The 22,700-nt window shown below is 45.1% G+C and overlaps 1 protein-coding gene across 5 annotated transcripts in view; it reads right to left on the reverse strand.

Moving 5' to 3' along the window:
• The window catches only part of Lilli (AF4/FMR2 family member lilliputian), a 209,824-nt gene that overhangs the window by 39,374 nt on the left and 147,750 nt on the right, over nt 1–22,700 (reverse strand). For all 5 annotated transcript variants that reach the window (XM_077408926.1, XM_077408929.1, XM_077408927.1 and 2 more), the window contains one exon: nt 22,056–22,092. In XM_077408926.1, coding sequence (XP_077265052.1) covers nt 22,056–22,092 — 37 coding nt within the window. The remainder of the gene's footprint in view (nt 1–22,055; nt 22,093–22,700) is intronic.

The raw sequence follows: 22,700 nt of genomic DNA on the forward strand, positions 1-22,700 counted from the left end.
TATCTCTCTCTCTCTCCCTCCCTCTCTCATCCTTTGGAGCACTTTGAGTTTTGATGGTTTCTGACCCGCGCACGACGTGAACGAGGTTGCAAATTCAACACCGTTGTGCACGTGGTTCGCCGCAAGTGCATCGTAAAAGAAACGATACATATTGCGACAGGATGACGCGGTGCAATTCCCGGATCGAGAGCGCAGTTATGTTCCGAGCAGGAATGTTCGCGGTAAACGCATATATGGCTGACACCGAATGCGATAATGAAGCTTTAACCGCGTTTGAGGATTAGGAAGAAAGGCAGCAATTTTCGAAGCAAAGCAATCGTGAGTGAAACGAGATGTAAAATGAATTATTTATTTTAGGAAAAGTTCTACCCTTGAAATATCAGAAATAGACTTTCTGGGCTTTCTAAATGATAAAAAAATAAGTTTTGAATATTGTCCTTTTTTTCTAAAATAGCGAATTCAATTATAACGTTGGGAAAAAAACATGAACGGGTAGTCGATTTACTATTCTTATTACTACTTGCAGCGCGGAATCGCTAAGAATTTACGCGAACATTACGCGACTCCGTAATTATTCAACGCGTCGTTAAATACTTTACAGAATGTAAAACGCGGCTCTCTGCATATACGCAGCTATAACCAACGCATGAAATTTTAAAAGTTCGGTGGCTATGCCGAACACAACCGTGGATATTTTTAACACATATATTTCCAGTTTCGCGGCATATAAATATTGCATGGCGCTGCTTGCTCTCTTTAGGGCTGGAAAATTCGAACGGGAAATACCTCAGGCCACTATCTCGCGCTTTTGCGCGGCTTTCAACAAAAATCCCGTCCGTGCGCAAAAGTGAATTATACATTTCTACCGAAGTGAAAAGTTTCCGTTGGAAAACACCGACTTTGCTGTAACCCGTCACCCGTCTACCTTTTCTCCTACCGTCTTTTCCGCCACTGTCGGAATAAATTAATAGGCGACTCGAAATGCCGACTACTCCTTTTTTATGGAAACTGAGTAGCGAGAAGGTGAAAAAAAAATATGCAAAGTAACTACGCAGAAGTAGATTACGTTTGTGACATAAGATTAAGATTACATAAATAAAGCTCTAACGCTTACAAAATTTGGAAAAGTGACGAAATCTCGACATAAAATACGGGCTTAATTCTTATAACGTTCATTTTACAAAAATGTACATAGAAAGTTTAGTCCAATACAATTTCATCTTTTCGATCACACGATTCAGAAAATCAAAACTGATAAATCATATTACGCAAATGAATAAATAATTACTTTAACTCACCCTATCGGGCGAAGTCCTTTAGGCACGTGATGAAAAAAAGAATTCGGGGGCGCCTTCCCCTAACACTGCTACTACCATCCGATAGTAACCGGATTGACAATACGACGTATGGCGGATTAGCGGATCGCTCTCGGCCTGGCAGCTTTAGTCCGCTAATAATCGATATACTCAGGCGAAGGTCGTACGCCTTCGCGGCATCTCCGGTTATATTCGGGGTAATTCTTTCGTTCGCCCTCCCTTCACCCTCTCCCGGCCACGCGATTGCTTTCCTGCAGAAAACCATCGCGTGTGTATCCATCGGCCATCGATCGGCAAACCATAGCAGACGGCCGCGGCCGGTTGAACGCTTCGATTACCGATGCACATCGGGACAAGTTATACGAGAGATCGTGCATGGTTAGTTAATATTAGAGAATTTCGCAGAATTCAATGCCGACCAAATTGAAACTTGATATTTCGCCGGTTTTATTACATTATTTTAATGTGTAGGTATATATACGACCGATGTTGGCCGATGCTCATTTATTGTATCTCGTTGGATGCAACTTTCATGCGCTGTCTTCGTGAACACGAAAGATGCTTTTCCTTTGCAACTTTTCGTTTTACGGTTCCTATTTAAGAAGTGATTCTCGCTGAGAAGTAACTAACATCGTGAAAGTTTCATTTACAGAAAACAGCAAATAAAAATACTCAAAGTAAATAAAGATGCTTGATTGGATGTAGGAGAGAAGAAAAAGTCACAACTCTACTCTACGAGCGCGTTTCGATCGCTGCGTCAGTATGCACGTAACGGAGTAACGGAATTTATTACGCTAAATTTCACATATTCTCAGGCAGCTACTAAGTCAAACGTAATTCCCGAAGCCTTCGCCGTATCTCTGAGAAGAAAACCGATGACTCTTCCGAAAGTTGATGTCAGTGCTGCCGAGGCGCAAGAGCACCCTCCTTCGTGAATAATAAAAGCGTAGCGTGTTGCCGACTCGATCGCCTCGAGCTCGAGGGGTTAGCTATCGCGCGCGCGCGCGCGCGCGTACACACGGAATCGCGTGCACGTATACGCGCCGCGTACACGCGAGGTCTACGGCGCGGCGCGGGCTTATGCAAACTGGGTCACACGATGACGTTTACAGACACAAGCCTAAACCCGACGACGAGTCGGGTCAGTCTGGGTTCGTCGGCCTTGAACCTACGGCGGGAGAGCGTTAAATGGCAGGACGCGGCGCGGCACAAAACGACGAAGGCTCTTCCTGCGCGTTTTTACGGCACGGCGACGCCGTGAATGCTTAAACGGCTCATTTACATCGGGGCCCTTTCCGCTAATTTGCGCGCCCCTTCATCAGCGCGGCGAGACCCCGAACGCTGCTGGCGGCGGCCGGCGAGAGCGCGCGGGTTTGCCAGTAATTATACGTGTTTGAAGCAATTACCGGCGCGCGAGAACGATTTTCATAAGGGAGCCATTATTTAGCGTATCTCTAATATCATTGTCTCCGCCGGCGTTCGCCGCCGCGAAATTATCGCGGAAGGCGATCCTCGACGATTAACATCCTCCGATAATTAATTAATTAACGCTTACAGAATCAGCGCCCGGGCCGAACAGCCTCGCGTTACGACGCGTTATATACGACGCGCGGTCCCAAGTACACGCGCTATTTATTATTCGCGGCAAGCTTCGGTAATTCGACATCAATGTCAGTAACTGGTTGTTTAGCGCACGCGGCATGTTCCGATTCAGATTTGCATGATATTAAATTCTCTTCGTGTGTAATTATACACGCCATTCCGCTAGAAAATGTTGCCCGGGTAACAAATCGGTTCAGGTACATCATTTATAATGAGAGGTAAAGTTACTCGAGTTCAGAAAAGTTGTTTCCTTCATTGAGCGCAACCTTGTAAACTTGTATAGCGTAACATTGCACTTTTATTTGTGTCTCTTCAAGAACTTTAACGAACGAATCATTTGCGATATTACCGCTATAATCACTCCGCAAACGCTAATTCTCATCACGCAGGGACTGACCAAAGATGTTTTCTTTTTGCATCACGCGAAAAAAAGAAAACGAATTCTTGGCAAAATCCCCGCTAAGATCCTTGGTAAATTACGGCAATGACTACCGCCGTCTCCGGGATTCGAAACAAAACAGCGAACGGACGACGAGAGGGAGAATGTTAAACGAGCTTGAGGAGTTTTAATCGAGTCGTTCATGCTACTACCGCTCCCCTCCCCCTCGTATTTGCCCACCCCCTCGTCCTCTCTCGGTCAGAGGAGCAAAAGACTTGGTTAGAGACGTCGTTTCGCCTCGTCGTTGACTTCCGCTCGATTTGCATCCGACAGTCGCCCCGATATCGACCTTATGAATAACCACACCGACGAGTCGGATCACCGACGAGGGGCTGGAATCCCCTTGCGGCCCCTTCACGGAAGAATCCCCATCGTGAGAACGCAATTCTGCGACAATACAGGATAAAGGACAGGTCGCGGAAAATACAAGCGCCATAATCTTGAATAATCGCCTAAAGATAGTAATATGAACGTGCTTTTGATCGCAATTTAATCATGTAATTGTGGTTTGGGAAAATTTCGTTTAATATCATATCGACATTGATATAAAATAAATGGTTTAGTAGTAATAATAGTAATAGGAATAGCTGGGTGTCATCTGGAACAAGTGCCGTTAACATAGCGGTACTACGGTCTCCAGTATTTATGAATATTACATTTTCAATAAAATCAGTAATAATTAGTAGTAATAGAGAAGTACTAATTAACGTAATTAACTTTAATCTTTAAAAAAAAGTAAAAGATAACTTATTTTAAACTAAATAAGAAAAGTCCGAATTTTAATATAACGCGACGTCGAGTAAGTATAATAAATCCACTCGGAAGTGATTGAGTACTTCGTAGTCGCGCGCGAATTTCTAGAAAAATTTTTCGTATCTTTCATATTTCCATCTTTCACCCGCATGTCCCATCTTCCAGCGCACGACCAACCTAATAATGCGGCAATGTTTATCTTTCTTTTTCTCTCTCTTTCTTTCTCGACCCTTTTCGACTTTGCAATTACGCAAAAATCATTCACAAATTTTTCCTCCTCGCGCACCAGGCACACGCGCCGAGAAAATACGGAAAGTACGCGAACGTTATCAAAGGTTTACTCGGCGGAATATCCGAACGCACAACGACGGTGCGCGCGGTGCAAAAAGAGAGAAGAGGCAAAGCGGAGAAGGGAGGAAGGAAGAGGAGGTGGAGGTGGGTCATCGACTTCCTCGATGTGACGCAACGAGCGCACACACATGTGCGCCGCGAATACATCCACATTCGTGTGCTCGCACGTATCCCACACGGAGACTCCGCGAGAGTGAGCGGGTCTCGCCCCGTTAACCTCTTCCTTCCGGAAATGGCCCTCGCTCCCTTCTCCCGGTGCGCACCGACGAATCCTTCCGAGAGGACCGTTCCGCGTCGAGTTCCGCGACGAAGAATTTCAAGTGGAGAATTTCGGCGCGGGGTGAGTCACGCGAGCGCGTTCTCGCGTGATGGCTAATATTACTCACGATTTTCCTCCGAACCGCGCGCCGCGTCTCCCGTTTGTCGCGGCCGGCGGTAAATTCGGCGTGGCAATTGATTAAGGAGGGTGTAGTCCCGGCGGTCGAGCATTTCGCTTGAATTTACGTGACTCAGCAGGGAACTCTCGGAAATACGATCTGAAGGAAATTACACGGCTTACGATAACTAAGCGCGGATCCCAACTACGCCACTCCTGGTTAGCACACTGCGCACTGTACGCACAAAAATAATTGAACGCAAGTTACATTAAATAGCGACACATATTCCCGCGGGACTCGGATAGAGTGAGATAATTGAAAATTCGAAAAATATCTCTTTAAAGAATATCGGTACACATTCGGTGCAATATCGCGATAAAAGGAAATTAATCAAAACGATTTCATGATTTCAATCTCGCAATTGAAAACCTATTAAACGGCCGACGATAAAAACGCGCGCAGAGAAAGACATGCAATTCCCCTTGGCCGTACTTCATTACGCAGAAATCAATCAATTAATAACCATAATGCGTAACAATGTTCCCCTCGCATTCCCCTCATTTTATTACATATAAACCTAAATTAATTAAATCATCGATAAATTTAAATCCGCAATTTATAAGACCGCTTTAAACGGTTAACGTGGAAATTTTCACGAGGACGTGAATAATAAATACAGAACGCAGATAAAACAAGCAAATCCTCCGATGTATCGAATCGCGATTAACGTAATAAATCAGTCAAACAATGAACTACCTGACTGCACAATGTGCGCGACGGAAATTCTTAAACTTCCGAGACGAGAACGGTCATAATCGTAAAAGCGCGCGCGGGGCGACGTTTTACCTAACTAAACGCGACCTCGCGACGAAAACGCGTTAAGAAAAAAATTAGACGAGGGTTCTCGAGAACGACGCGCGTGAAAGCGCCGCTAATAAAACGCAAACCGGTCGATGGCGCGAATCGGTTAATACATGGATTCGCACTGTTATTCACACGTGCGTGAAACGATTCGAGAAGACGTAACGAGGGCACAAGCTGGAAGAGAGAGAGAGAGAGAGAGAGAGAGAGAGAGAGAGAGAGAGAGAGAGAGAGAGAGAGAGAGAGAGGAGCGGGAGAGCAGGGGATGATAAAGGGATGGATACGCGGACAGCTGGAGGGCGGGATCGCAGGGGTGGATTTAATCACGTTAAGTAACTCCGACCTGGCCGCATAGGAGCGAGCGAAGGGTGTTCGAAGATAAAGAGAGTGGGAGAGCGTGTTATCGACCCTCCTACACTCCACCTCGCCGGCCTTTTAGCAGTGACCAACACGTATAAGTTCGCGCGCGTAAGCGCACACACGTACACACGGACACGTGCCATTTCCTTCTCGCGCGTCACACGTATTTTAACCATTAAACGGTTTGCCCCGTCTTTCCAGCGCCAGCGCGCGGCGTCAGCATATTCGACGGATTAATTGGCAGTCATACGTTCCCCGGCAGATAATCGAGAAAGTCATACGTCGACCCCGCTAAACGAGTTTCGCGATTGATCATGGAGAGTATCACGTTACTCCCTGACACGTATATATAAAAAGAGAGGGACGGGAAGAGGCGTCTGCCACTACTGAGGGGCTTCGATAATTTCAGATAATTAATTATCGATCAATCACGTCGCATGAATAAACTATTCGAGATTAAATTGTACATTTCACGGTCGTCCGCTGGCATCTTTATAAAGAAAAATGATTTACGCTTCCAAAAAAAAAAAAAAAAAAGAATTCCGCGAGTTCTGCTCACTCGATTAGACCGCCCGATGTAACTGATAGATCTCGTCGAGATATTTCGCCTCCGATATTAACGATCGCCATTTAATCTTCATCGTCGTATAAATGATTATCGAAATAAATATAAAACAACGAATGCGTTAATTAAAAATGCTTATTAAAACGATGCTGTGAAACTCAAGTCTTGTAACAACTTTGTGATATTTCTTTCAGTCTCTCATCTTCGTTTCAACGTAACGGAAAAATCACAATTATACACGAGCAAGATTTACACTCGACTCACGGAAAATTAACGAGTAATTGCGTGACGAATTCCTGCTCATCCTTTCTCGCTGTGATATTAATTAATCAAAGCACGGCGATGTTTGCCCAGCCGCTAACGCAAGACGAACGCGCGAGATGCCGCGCGGTTCTTTATTTTCCGGCGGCGGTCTCTCTCGTGTCCTTTCCTCCACCCTCGCGCGATTCAGTCTTATCCATCCTTGTCTAGTTATTTATCGCTGGAAGAACAACCCCGGGACAACCCTCCAGTAGGTGGCGGGTTAGAAAAGGCGCGCTGCTCGTGCCACGGGGAGGCGAAAAGACGGTCTTAAACAAGAGAAAGAAACCCCCATTGTAAACGCGGCGCGATGTAGACGAGGAAAGCTAGCTACGGTGGCAGAGGGGTTAGAAGGGCTCGTAAGGGTGGGAAAGGTGGCAAAGAGGGTAGAAACAGGATAGAACAGCGCGGCGAGAGAACCTACCTAACCTTCCTCGGCGTACCGGCTGAACCCGGGACGTTATTAGGAAAATGGACCTTCTTCTCCCTGTCTTCTTTCCTACCGTTCGCGCTCGCTCACAATAAACTGCGCGCGGCGTCTTGCCCTGCTGCTCCTTCGTTCCAGCTCGCGTCTCACCCTTTCGCTCTTTCTCACCCTCTTGCCACCGAGACCGCCCCCCCCTCCTCCCCGTGCTCGCAGACGTTGAACTTTTTGACGTCGGGGCCAACCTGCTGTCGACAATCTACTTCCTCGGTAACCGGAGGCAAGAGCCGTGAGACGGCATAATATATATCTTTCCACCCTTCAATTCGGATAATGGCGTGTGCCGCTATACGCGCGAGTACTCGCCGAGATACGGAAACGATCGTTGTTTATCGTGCCGCCGAGCGCGGTGGATGCGATAAGGTAAAATATTCATCTTATCTCGCGTAGCATTACTTCTTTTCTTATTTTCGTAGTTTGTAACTGGAATTTGGAATTATAAACGGCATTCTGCGGCTTGAAAACAGAGAGCACGCTAAGTACCCCCGGAGTAAAGTGAATTACATCTTAAACAGTCGGAATTTTTTTTCTCCGAAAGTTCTTGCACACGGAGCCCGGGTAAAAGGCGTTCTTTTCTCTCTCTCTCTCTCTCTCTCTCTCTCTCTCTCTCTCTCTCTCTCTCTCTCTTTCTCTCTCGGCGTGAAATGAAGTCATAATTCGGTTGTAACTCACGACTCATCTCATATTTAAATTTCCCTAATATGTCGCCTCCTCTCCTCCCCTCCACCCCTTCGGCATGGATCCGAAAGCGGAGCAATTTTTCTTTTCTGCGCTACTTATCCCGCGCGGAAAAGTTATACCTGGAAATTATACCCGGACTTTGAAATAATACGCGACGTAATCGGCCGACGATCAGGCCGGATGACACAACAATATGCTAAGCGACGTCCGACCGTATTACCCGCGAAGTATTACAGTGCCGCAGACTACGCGATGATTTAGCACTTCCGCGACACCGTATGTAGCGTAATTGGGCAAGTGGATCATGCAATCGGCGATGTGTGTACGCCAAGCTCGAGACTCGAAGAAAGGCGATCGATATTCAATATTTAATTTGTCTCGCTGTGTGTACAAATCCCCCCACCGGTGTCCCCGGTGATGCAACCCGTTCCGTATCTCCCTCCGTCAAAACTTATCCGGCCTAACGCAGACGCGTAAGAACCGGAACGATGGGAAACGAAGCCCGGGGATCGGGTAACGCTCTCCAACACAAGTTCGCTATTATTCAAACTTCCGTGAGACGAGTGGGACAACGTGAAAACCGAAACGCAAAACAATATGTGAGGAAACGTACGTAGGAAGGTATCAGTCCTATCGTGCGGATAATAATAAACGCAGCGCGAGAAAAAAACGCGACCTCGACATCATTCTAAAAATACCGGCTCTTTCTGAAACCGCTAATTTTTTAAACATCCGTATTTTCTTCGGTTTTTTTTCTGCCAATTCGCCGAAGGCTATACACGCTCGCTTTTTAACGGTGGTGCCCCTCCGACGATGCCAATTTATTGAATCACCGCTATCGAGGACAACCGCGCACAATGCTCATCGATCTACCAACGTAATTAATAGCACTCGACGATACGGTAATTGCCGTAACTTGAGAACGTTATGAACACCGATCAACGATAATACTGATGATAATAGCATAAATTAATGGCCGGCGTATATACCGACGTGAAAATCAGATGTACGACGTGATACGGCGCAATAAATTGTACGCGGATACGCGATGGACCGCGACGAATGCCGCCGGTAGATCGCGCCCGAATAATTCGAGCGATGGAAAATCGAGCTGAAGATAATTACATCCGTTATAAGTCACATTGTACATCCACATTGAATTCGCCGACTCGAATGCAAACGCGCAGACAAACTCGTCGGCGCCGAATAATAATCGCTCGAAAATTTGCGGCTCCGATTTTTACCTCGTCTCATTAAAAGACCGAGGACGGATAAATAATTAAGCCGATTAGCACCGCGCCCGTTGGGTTTATTCTCGAACGATCCCGTCGTTCGTTCGGCCGCGAGCGAATCGCAATCTGGTCCTTTTATCAAAAGGCATTAACAACGCAGATATCGCATTAGAGAAAATTCAGAAGCGAAAGAGTCGATAATCATTGGAAACGAAATTACTGCAAATTTGTACGATCAATTGTAATAAATGTGATCGTAAATATATCAGCGCGATGTTAACGATATTCAACGATAAAATAGTTATGGAATTATTAAGCGCGAGAGCGCGCGCACGCGACGGGCGTCGCATCGATTTAATGTTCATCGTAAAGCCATTAAAAATGACAGCGGTGAATTTCGTTATTAATTGGAAAATTAATGGTTATAAATTATTGGCTCGATTAAATAATACGCATTAACAATTATTATTATCGAAAAGTACAGCGGGCGTATTCATTGTCGCAAACGCCCACGATCGATATCGCCCTTTAAACTTTACTTTCGGCGACTGCGAGAAATCAGTTTCTCATGCTGCCGAAAGCGGAAGCGTACGTATCCGCCGATAACTTGTGTACATTGTAAATAATATCGAGCGGGAGTGGTATAGATTTATCAATCATCCGGCGACAGTTGTAACGCGTACATGTATTCATGAGCTGGCATAATCTCGCAGAGTGGGACGCGTACGCATGTACGTCGACGCATATGCAACCGTGTGCGTGTGTGTGTGTATATATATATGTATTACGCACGCGAGTAGGTACGTGCGCGCGCGAATGCGTGGTCGCACTCAACAGGTATCGATCTCCGATGGAATAGCAAAGGTGCGCAAAACGGCTACGCAATACTACGGAGCAGATACCGAACGAATGAGTGCCATGCGTACTCGAGCATTGATTCAACGGATGCACTTTTACGTCGAAACGACCTTGCGCGAGAGGGAGAGCCCTGTACAATTCGCCTGTCGCATGTGCAATTTCAGACATCGATCGATCGGGGCTCCCTTCTAATTTGTATTCATTACAGATCCGTATCGATACTGAATTCAATTAATATTACCCTAATGTTAGTATGCGCACGTTAAAATGTTCCCAAGCGTCGCACAACACTGAAGAAATGTTCGCTAAGATAGAAGATAACGGACGAATAATTGTAAAATGACCGTGAAAATAAAGGAAATCGTGAACTGAATGCAGTATAAAAGGATTTTTTGCATTCGTACGAGAGAACTTTTTGATTCGACTCGTTCCTCGAGTACTTAATACCCGCCCGAAGTGCCTCGCGAATCCGCCAGCGTGTACCGTTAAAATGCCGTAACTCTTGTATGAATATTTTATGAGCTCGCTGCCTTAACACCTCCTCCACACGGCCAGAACCGGGCCGCGCCGCCGCCGCGCGGCGCGCTTCGCGACGGAGAGAAAAGACCGGCGCGCATCGAGGCATTCATTGTCATAAAAGGATTCGCGCGAGGTGCGGCAGTCGATGCAGGTGGACGTTTAACGATCCGCGGTCCTCCGACGCCGGGTTATGGCTTCCCTCGAACCGGTGCGCTTTATGATCCCCGCGGACGATCAAAGACAGACTCGGGAATCGCTTGTCTCGCATTCTTCAGGGGACTGGACTTTATAAACTCGCGCGCGAGAGACGCGCGTTTTTGCGGTTTCGACATTCGATTTCTTGCCGGCGTATGACGAAACTCCGCGTGGCTAACGCTCTCTAAGAATGCGTATCTCTGAAACTTTGATAGCGGCCACGATTAAGCTATGCGATTCCCGTATAAGATATGGCTTGTAATTATCGCGCATAAATGTTACATCATTTGTACAACGAGGCTTTTTTACCGCACAGTCGCAGTCCGATGTAAAATATTGTACGTTCAAACGTGATGATCTTTTTTTTATATGCAATATGTAATACACGTAGATGACTCTTTTCCCTACCCTCGCGCTCGTCGCGGTCTCGGTAAACATCGATGCATGTTTATTTATAGCACGCGCGATATTTTCCACGCCGTCTTCCGGTCGTATTTATATCCGCGGTTAGCGGCCAGGAAGCTAATTAACGACGGAATTGTGATATTAAGTGCTCGCCGGTCGGCGAAGGCAGCGAAGGGAACACGGGGATTGTCGGGACGCGGCGGACGTTATTACGGAATACACGGGTTGTGCAAAAGACGAGCACTATAACAGTGCCGAGAGGTGTTGCTCAACCGTTTCCACGTATACCATATTTTTCACGCTAATGATTATGTGCCGACGATTATTCGAAGAAAGTATCACAGGTTTCTGTAACTAGCTCTAACATCCTTTTACTCGGACCAGTATAGTAACTCCTCCGGGGTATTATACAAAAATGTAGCAAATTATGTGAGATAGATAATCCAGTTAACCAAGGTATACGTTTTCCATAAATGAAGCAATAATTGACTGCGGCTCCCAAGATTTTAACGAGCGTATTATATACAAACGCTAACATATGCATCTATGTTATCGTCGCTGATACGTCGTTATTTTCGATGAGATTACACACATCATTCCAGGCGTGAGCGAGAATTGCCAGCGTTCAAGCGCGTTAAATATAACTTCCGCGCGCCAAGTGTGACGCACCGTGTGTTCGCAATTCATTAGGAGCCCGGCGACGACGACGACGACGACGACGACGACGACGACGCCGACCTCTGGCATCCACACAGAACGAATGAAAATTTAATTCGTCTAGTTATAATACCCGCCCGTATATAGTTCGACACAATATCCCGCGCGCATTGCAGAGTCAATAAATGGCAGCGACGTCGACAACCTTCTGGCCGGATTGCACGCGCACAAGGTTATGTAATCGAGTTAATAAGTACAGCCCGGTTTTCCGCGGATTGATTGCCAAGGACATCCGATAAAGTACCGTTCGAAACGTGCGTTGAATCCAGCCCGAGTGATGAATTTCCAATCATCTCGTTCGAGACCTTTGCAAAGCTGACTCTCGTTGAAATCCCTAAAGAAACGAGTTTCGAGTCCAAAAGTCTAAAGAGTCACGAGGACGAATCGTTTAAAATGAGAATGGGAACAGGAAAAACGCGGTATCCAGTTTTTCGTTTGGAAATTTTCCCCCGAGACAGATGACACGCACACGTGGTATCGCGCGCGAATATCTACCGCGGAATAGTCCGCGACGAGGAAAGCTACGCGCCCGCGTCATCGAAAGCGAAACAAATATACGACGCGCCGCGCGCCGCGCATATTTAAGGCTTAATAACAAACCGCAGGATGCGGTTTATCGGCACACTTACGTCAATGCATTCTCGTAGATTGGCCGCCCGTAAAATCCGCGCGGCGCCGTCTCCTCTCTCGCCGCGCGCAATTTTATGCCATTACCCGCCGAACGCGCGTAATCATTCCACCACGCGCTTATACGCCTCGCGAGCCGATGGGAAATTTGAATAAAAGTATCGGGCCTTACGCGCGGAGGGCGACGTTAACAGAAATGGATGGGAAACCGCGGGCGGACGGCGTGGCGTGCTTTAATTTGCAGGAATTGAACGATCTCCCGAAAGACCGCTTATCAGTGTAATGCCGTTAAAGCGAGTTTTTCCACGTGTAATATTAAATAGCCTTCACATGGTTAGATTGCGATCGCTCGCCGTAGCGCGACACGCCGCGCCGGCCGGGCCGGGCCCCCAAGATCGTCTAAAAACACGCGAGCAAAACGTCAAATAAAATATTACACGCGAGGCGACGCATGGGCTCCGAGAGAGCTCTCCATAGGAACTTCTGCTGTTCTACCGTAATAAAAAGAGTGGTAAGTAAATCATCCGTGTGTTTTAAATTGACGCGGTTGGATAGAATCGATTTTTTTTAAAAAAGTACGGCTATCGCGTATGTAAAAACTGAATGTCATGTAATTTGTTGTTCTTTTTCAGAATTATAATCGACCAAATTAAATAAATAAAATTAAATTTCATAAAAATTGCGCGAAAAATGCAAAAACATATCGATTAATGTATAACGCGTTATCGACTGTGTCATAGTTTCTTCATCGGAATAAAAATAATTTAAACACAAACGACTCGTCAAAGTTATATCGCTTCAAGGTATAGCGAGAAAATCCGATTTGATATTATCGATTTGCGGGTAGCGTTACGCCTCGAAATAATCAAAATGTATCGCGATGAATAACTTATCACCGCGACATTTAATGTCGTCTCCGATCGGCAATCTAACTAAATAAATAATAATTACGGTCTCACAATGAACTGACCCATATTCCATAACATTTTCTTATCTCCCCTCGCCTCGTTGTGACAGTCTCGACAAAAAGGCTTCGCGAGACTGAAGCTATTGTATATTGTAGTGACCTGAAACACATCGTGAACGTCAGATGTCGAATACAGATGCACCTGTCTGCCGCTTTTAATCATCGTCGTCAACATTGGTGAGTTAATTTACTCTCTCGTAAAATTTTTAATATCCCCGAACAATCTTGACCCGTGAGAAAAAGTACACTTGATTGAAATTAATGTGGCAAGATGATATACCGTGTTAAGATTAGCTTCGAAGTTCAATGAGTGATCATGTTAGTCTGATCTGATAACAAGAACCATTAGTTCGACTCTATCAAACACTAAATATCATGAGATTGATTATACACATATAAAATTTTATATATGTATTTATACACACATATATATATTTATTTATTTATATATGTGTGATTTAATGAAGCATGATTCACAGCGATAATTCAACTTCGCAAGAACGTGTCACATCTCCTTCATCTACTTGCCTCTTTAACGCCGCCTCGAATACGAAGTGCCTTCCACAAGCGCTTGCATCTTGTATTCTGTCGCAAACTGCGTCGAAATCTAATTTCGAAGCAACGATTTCGACAACTCGCTCGCTCGCGCGCGGACGGTATCATTTCCTGTCGCGAATCCGGTCCGACAAAGAATATACGCGGCGACTCCCGCCGTATATTTTCCGTCGCATTTTCCCCCCGTCGGCCAATCAACGTTTTTCCACCCGGAAATTCGAATCGCGTCGCTGTGAGCTATCCAAAATATTGATTTAAAACACATACACGACCGGTCTCGTCTCGTCTCGCCGGCGCGGCGCGGCGCGGCGCTTCTCCGGCTCGCCGCGAAATTTCCATCGCGCGGCGCAGCGGGAAAGAAAAACAACGATTCGCGACGTTAAGACCTGTTCAAACGGAACGATAACGAGGCTACGCGAGATCGGAGATACCCGGCTTCCGTGGCGCCTAACACGAAACTGTAGTAGACTCTCCCCCCCCTTCGCGTGGGTCAGACCGTCTAACGAAATTTCAAAGTTGCCACCGTTGATGGATGATATTGGCTTGTCACTTAACGAATTAAAGCCACTCGTGAACGCCGGGGGCTTGCAGCAAAATCAAAAAGCGGCAAGCGAAGATTGCGGCAAGAAGGGAAATGTGAGAATCCCATCGGAACTTCTTACCCCGTCCGGGTCTTCTATCATTCTACATGCGAGCGAGCGCACGCTCGACGATCACGGACACAAGATGGAAAACGCGCCGCCGCGCCGTAATAAAAAGTCACGGCACATCCTATCTCATTACAAATAAAATCTTGTTGGACACTTTCCATCTTCTCGCAGAGGCACGGGCGTTCCAATTCACATTCGTTGGTCCGCGCGCGCGTCTCAAGTCTCAGGCGCTTGCGAGTAAGAGAGCGAGGGCGAAACCGAAGTCGGAGCTTAATATTCAATCGCCTCCGACTTCGGTCTCGCCCTCGCGCTCTCTTACTCTCTATAGGCTGCTCCTCGGCGAAGTTAACCCAAGGGACTTCCTCCGAACTAGAAAACGAGGCTGCTAGACGGGGGGGAAGGGGGTAACGGAGGGGCTGTCGGTTAGCGGAGGATAAGCCGGAGCAGCTCGGTGGAAGAGAGGCGCGACGGAAACGCTCGAGAGAAGTTCGAGATCGCGGCCGAGGCGATTGCAGCGGCGCGGCGGGGACGGGAAGGAGGTCGGCGAGATGGTTGGATGGGACGCCGACGGCGATTTCAATAATTAATGTCACGGGAATTGCACCGCGGTGGTGGTGACGGTGGTGGCGGAGTTACTGCCGCAAGCCTGAAATTCCCTGTGTCGCGGTAGCCCCGTCGCGAAGCGATGCGATGCGACGCGACGCGTCTCTCTCATCCGTTGGATAATTATTACGATTATCTGGTAGACGAGTCTATAAATAGCGAATCCGCCTGACACCGAAGCGAAATAAAGCTTGAAAGCGGCTAACCCTGCGAGCTAACCCTTTGCCGCTTGAATTAATCGACAAATAAGTCAATACGCAGCCTTCGTCCTTATTTTAATATTGTCAACGTAGACTGAGATGACAGTTTATATTATTCGAGGGAAATTTTATGAAAATACTAAATATATAGTTTGTTTGGAATTGCTTCGCGTATTTGAAAAATTAAGCGGAGATTTATCGGACATGTGATTGCAAGTTAATAATAACGTTGTATAGATATAAAGCAAGTAAATAAATTACAAATATCGAAACAAATGGCACTTTTATTATACCTAACACCCAGTTAAATAATATATCTTCGCTTTTAAACGATCTATAAATTCACGTTAGAATTCAGGGCAGAATTATATTCGTGATACATATGTATAGATATGTGTGATCTCTTGTATGTAGACGTTTCTAATTTTCCAAATGTTTTTCGTATATTACAGATTACAGAGCACGTAATGTTATAAATAGAATCACAATTTAATAGATTGTCTAGAGTGGGCTTTATGTTATCCACGCTCGAGTGATAATTTCGTATCGCAACTGAATAATATCCTCATAACCATCCATTCTAGCGAGAAGCGGCGATAAATTCGAGACGTACGCCAGCGAGAGAGAGGACGGAAATAGCAGAAATTTTATACATACACTCTCCCTATATATCCGCGTGTCTATCTATCCAAAAACATTTTCACCATCCGTTAAGCACTCCTCTCCGGGGCGGGCAAGGAGGGAATAACTACCGCTCGAAAATAGACGGACACCGTGTGCCGTCCCCTCTCCGATGACGGCGCCCGATGAAATTCAGAAGAGCCGGATTCCGCGCGTATACGGTTCGGTTTCGCCGGTTACCGCCGTGTCGTCCCACGTCGATCCGCGAGGCGAGCGAGAGCGAGCGAGCGCACAGCACCGCGCGGCGCGGCGCGATAGACGGCGGCGGCGGTTCAACCGGGAGATGCCAGTGCAAGCTGGTTGGTCTCCATGGAAACCAACCAACCTCCTCATCTCGTCGCCCTTGCTCATCCTACTCGACGTATCGCGGACGGCGGAAGCGCGGGAGGACGAGGCAGGACGGGTCGGGAGAGCGGAGAGGGTGGTGACGGCGCGGTAGACCAGGAAGTGAGAAAAACAGAGGCGCGAGGAGGAAGATGGGATCGCGAAGGGCGAAAGAGAGTCTAGCGGATGACAAAGAGGATGCGCGAAGAGACAGCGAGAGCTGCGAAAAAAAGAAGGATAAAGTATGCGACAGATTTAAAAAAAAAAAATAGAGAATAATATTGGGAGGAAAGGAAAAGTGTGATAAAAACAAGAGAGATGATCTCTCTGAGGGATATCATCTTTGTGAAGGAACGTACATGGTGTAGCTGAAGATTGAGAATGTGGTCTGTTACGTCAAAAGTCCCTTAACATGCATAAGTTTCCGGGAACCGGAAACCGAAGCTCCTTACTGGGGTCGAGCGTCGGACCAACCCGACATTGATCGACGTCCGTTCTTGAATTTCGCGATGACTCCGCGAAGCACGTAGTAATTCATCGTAATCCCGTTCCGCCCGGTTCGCGCGCGTATTCGCAGACGTTCGTCAAAATGCCGTTTTACCGGACACTTTTACGACTCGCGCATATTCGCCGATATCGCTTTCGATGCGTTCCCATTTCGGATCGTTCCAAACTTTCCAAAAAATCCATTAGAACTTTTTTTGTATTATCTTTCCCATCGTAAAGATCTAGGGACCTAAAATTAAAGGGAACCCGACAACGTTCCATAATAGAAAATTTGAATTACGTTAATTCTAAAATCACAAATTGGAAGAGAAAAATTTAGCACGCACGTTTAGCTAATTTTATTTTGCACTGCTAATTTTATATCGTAACTTATAACAGACGACACATATTCTTTTTCGTAAGACGTAAAATATTTATTGCAATTAATATTCTTTCATTTAACACATTTACCAGTGATCGACATTGACATTTTTCATTTATGCCTCATCATCGGTGACCGTCATGGGACGACAGTTAAATAAATATTAATTTATAATATATTTATAATTTATATATATATAATTTTTATCATTTATAATAATTAATAAATTTTTGTGCAATTTAATACTACAAATTGAACGTTAAATTGTTCATTTTAGCATAAAATAATTCAATTGGCGTGAAAGTCACGTAAAATATTGGCGGTGGATGTGTTAAAAAAATTCCACGCAAAGATATACATGCAATTTTAATTTTCCTGGATTTAGGACGATGTGGAATTCAGGTCCCTAAATAATTCAGATTCTCAATACAGAAGTTTACTAGCCACATTAGGGCTCGACGTAAGATATCGCGAGAACTCCCTATAGAAAAGAAATTTCACGCGCGATAGTCGAGTTGTTTGATCGTTGGGGTGAATAAAGAATGAACGGTTCGGCACAATCGTTCATCCCTCATCTCCCCCCCCCCCGGCGGCATCAACGGCCCGAGGTTCGTCAAAGATCGTCGGTCACGCGATCGCGCCTTCGCTCATTAACACCGACGCCACCCTCGGTGGAAGAGGTGGATATGGGTTTAGCTCGCGTGGGCACGCGTGCGCGTGCAGGTAGGCGAGAGAGAGCATCGTGCATCGATGAGGCGTGGGCGTGGGTATCGCACGCGTGTCGGGATTCCGGTGTTTAACGCGTCTCCCTCCTCTCTTAATCAGCTCGACACGACCTCGACTCCTTTTGCCTCTCACGCGTTAATCAAGAAGCGATACGTTTCGCGGAATTAAGTCTTCTCCGTTCCTTATTTATTAAGGGAACATCGGGATTTTTCCACGAAGTATACTTGAATATGACTGCAACCCTCGGGGAATTTTCCACCGAGAGTTCCCGCGGTGAACTAGTTTCGAGATCTGAACAGGTATAGAACGTAGTTGGCAGCAACTAGGGAAACTTTGGCGAAAGTAAAAATAAACTCCATATGAATTCTAAATTTAGATTGCTCACGATAAAAAGATAAAGCGATTAAAAAGATTTTAATTAGCCAAAATCAAAAATTTAAATCAACTTCAACTCTAAATTACAACAGATAAAATAGATGGAAGGAACGCGCTGACCAAAAATCGAACCCCAAATTGATTGAAGAACCTGTCAATTGAAAATTAAAGTCTATTTTGCACGTAATAAAATCGTAAGCGGTTTTCGATATAACGTTTGCGCAATCTGCACTGCGTTAATAATACTGCAAGCTCGCAGATCACGATATTACAACGTTTGGGTATTACATGCCGACGTGTTGCACGTGCGCGCCTGCGTGGCTCAATAATGTCGCGCAGTCCTCATTAATTTGCTCAATGGAGCGTCGAGGTACAGGCCCGATCGAAACTCACTGCGCCAACGAGTTCAAACGCGCGAAGATTCAACCGAAATTCAAACGCGGATTCATAGACGGTAAAAAATTGACGGTTCTCCTTCGTCTGTGCGAAACTTATACAAAAGCTATCCATTTACAACATCGAAATTCCCTGTTTCTCGTTATACCTCGTTGATATTCGGTGACATAACGAGGAGGATAAAATAATATAAGTCTACTTCCGACTTTTCCGCCAAGTGTCTATTTCTCCCCCGCACCGAATCGAATTTTCAGAGAAAGCGATATTTTCCGATCGCGAGGGCGGCCCTCTCGACCGAGGAGAAAATTCGCACGAATGGATTTTTTCGGTGGAAGAATCCTTGTTGCAGTTCGCGGAAGATATACCGGACCTCGTTAACGGGAAACTGTCAACCTCGTGATTCCGGAGAGAAATAAATTGATAAGTCGTAACCGCGCGCGCCGCGCGCGGTCCCGGGTATATACGACGCCGTTCCGCGAAATTCCGATGAAGAAAGGAAGGAACGTGGGCGTTCGTTCGGATATTCTTGTCTCTTTCCAGAAGATCTGCCAGCGTCCCCCTACAATTTCCAGCTCTCACCGACTAAATTACTTACGGTTACGGAGAAATGTCATTCATTTAATGCAATTGCGTAGAAAACACTTGTAAACCGCAACTACATATGCAAAATACGAGATGATTATAATGTCGTTATTTATAAAAAATTCCAATTTCTTCCATCAGGCAATCTGTTATTCGTGCTATTCAAAAACAGTAATTTTTATCAACCAAAATCTGAAAACGCCAAATTAATTGGCGCAACCATTAATCTTCTGTTAGAATAATTATCATGCATTTGATCATTTTTATAATGATCACTAAAATATCTTGTTTATACTTCATATGTTTTTATAAAATATAAAAAGAATTTTATTATTATTACTACTATAATTCTACTATATTATTAGAATCTATATATTAAAATATTATACATACACCGCTTGTCATCTCAATATGTTCCTTATTTATAAAAGAAAATACAATAATAAAAATTTAAAAAAAGATACTCATTGTCAGTAATAGCTCATCCCCTATTTTTAAGAATCAAATCTCTGCTCCTTTAATCAACGCCATTTTCGCACACAACACAATCGTGTAAAGGGCGCGAAATAAGCTTATCGCGGGGGGACTAATTCAAATTTACCCAACGAGAAGCAAATTCGTCCCGACTCCCGATCGTTGACGAGGGGTGGTTGTAACCCTGATAATAGTCGTTGTAAAGTGGCCACTATAATTCGAGTATCAGGCAGGAAACGGCGATGGGAAAAGGCAGAGAGAGAGGGAATGGTTAATTCGTGAAACAGTAACCCTTTCCGCCACGTTTCAAAATGCCGCAATATCGACGAATCCGCAGATCTTTCTCTCGCGATCTTACGTGCTCGTTAAGCGAAGCGGCCGTAGATCTTCTTGAAGATTTCGATTCCTTCGAAAATGATTCGCTCGACGCGAAAATCGATTTCGCGCCCTAATCAGTTTGATCGATCAAAGCCTATTTTACTATTTTGCTGTAATGAATGCAACTCTCGATGGGGTCTGTAATTAATTCCTGCATAAACAGGTTATTCGTTCGACGAAACATATCATGTTAGTGAATCGTGACATTAACATTAATATTAATGCGAATATTAACACACAGAGTGTTAATTTACTTTTAATAAGTAACGTATCCCCCGAGAGTGTCCGTAACGTCGAATTTAATGTATATAAAAGTATTGCGCGCTCCGAAAGGTTTCCGGTGCGCTGCGGTAGTACTCGCGAGCAAATGTCAAATATTTAAATGCTTCCAATGTGAATATTAACGCTTTCAAGCCGTCGTTACCCTTTTATCGCACATAACCGACGTAAAAGTATTTCCGTGAAAATCCGTTATTCCTTATCGCAATCTTTCACGCGAAGAACTTACAATCATATGATGCGAATTCTAATATTTGGGGTATCCATGTCCATTAAAACTCAATCTATTTATTCCAATAAAATATTAAAAATAGAAGTTCTTTCACTCAGACTATTTGTGATAAAATTAAGATTATTCTGAAGTGTTTGATGTTTAAATTAAACATCTAGCTATGAATTCACAGTGATACAAACGTTGCAAGAAAACGAGATTAACTATATATAGAGAACCGAGTTTCGTGCGTAGCGGCCCGCGTAACCGTGATAAATAATGAGTCGCGCGAGGATCGCACGAGCGAAATAAATAACGCGTATTTCGCGCGCTTAAGCGGCTAAATGAACGAATGTCAGAGGTCGAATGGCTGATTCATGAAATCGCACACGCGAAATCGACGATTGGGGGATTTTGCGCGGAATCCACAGGTTTTACGTTCGGTGGCGCGCGTTCCGCTGCAACGAGTGCTTCTCCGATCTTTTTTTTTCTTTTTTTTTTTTTAAACACGCTGTTAAGCGGATATGTATTTAAAACTGTCGCAAAAGTTTAAAATATCATTTCGAGCAATATACGCGGCGCGTCGCGTTTTGATCGTCGGCGAATGTAGCGGACAGTTACCAGAAATTATGTCCGCCGGTGATCCTATATTCTGTATTCTGACACACAACGTGTGTTTTATCGCGAAAAATTGCGGTATACTGGCTCGAAAGTTGACAGCGACGGGTTCAGAGCTGACGTTAATAAAACTTCAACTTGAACATGCAGCGGTGTGCGTGACGATGGTTCTGCCGCGCGTCCAATTTTGAAAAAAAAAAAGAAAGAAAGAAAGAAAGAAAGAAAAAGATGCGATAATAATCATTAAATATTCCCATATACATATATAACAAGTGATTTCGTATGAAAATAAGTGCGCGTAAACGAGAGGCTGTTTACCAATTATACGTCGATGCAAATGACTCTCGTTACACGCTTGCGTAATGCGCAAAAGAAATGATTATATTTCTCTCGGTAATATTCCCGCACGAAGGAATTACAATCGGGGAGAACATGTCACGCTCTCTCATTCGTGTGCATGACTTATCAAACGCAGAGTTTGTAGAAAGTGTAAAAGATAAAGAAAGAGCTTTAAGTGGATACTCACGAGGCTTCGCAGGCTCTGGCGGGGCGACTTCCGTCAACTGCAAAAGAAAAATTCAAAACTCGTGAGAGTTCACTCAGGACAATCAGGCTTTTCAGGATCGTATCGTATTCCGCCGGAAAGAACCAACCGATCATACCGTGGTTCGGTCAATTCCTTCTTGCAGAATTCAATTTACTGTCCTTAGAAACTAGCTCGTCAAACGAGACGTCCTCGCGCACATACCTACCGGGAATTATATTCGCTTCTACAAAATGGCACACACGGCAAATAGCTCGGGCATAGTTTACACATACGTCGGTAAGGATTCGACGTTGCAAAAGGGAGCGAAGGGGGAAAGTTGTCGTGAAAACAACAGCGGGAAATTAAACGGATCTGGGAAAATTTGTAAAGGGAACCGCGAGAGAGTGTACTTTGTCTCCTCGCTTCTCGTTTCCGCATCGAGTAATTTACAACGCGTCCCTGCGTCTCCCTTGATACCCAAGGAGCACCTTCTCCCGGGGCATAATAGAAATTTATCGCGCGGTTTTGCGACCCTTTACGTGCATTCTTGTAATCGCGAATGAAATAACATCTCAGTCTCGGCGGTACCACCGCGAAACTTCACGCGGAATAATCAACTTGCAGCCGTGCAACCAAGTGTCTACC

Source organism: Temnothorax americanus, unplaced genomic scaffold (genome assembly GCF_048541705.1).
Source record: "Temnothorax americanus isolate GAGA-0224 unplaced genomic scaffold, ASM4854170v1 Scaffold25, whole genome shotgun sequence".
Classification (NCBI taxonomy): Eukaryota; Metazoa; Arthropoda; class Insecta; order Hymenoptera; family Formicidae; genus Temnothorax; species Temnothorax americanus.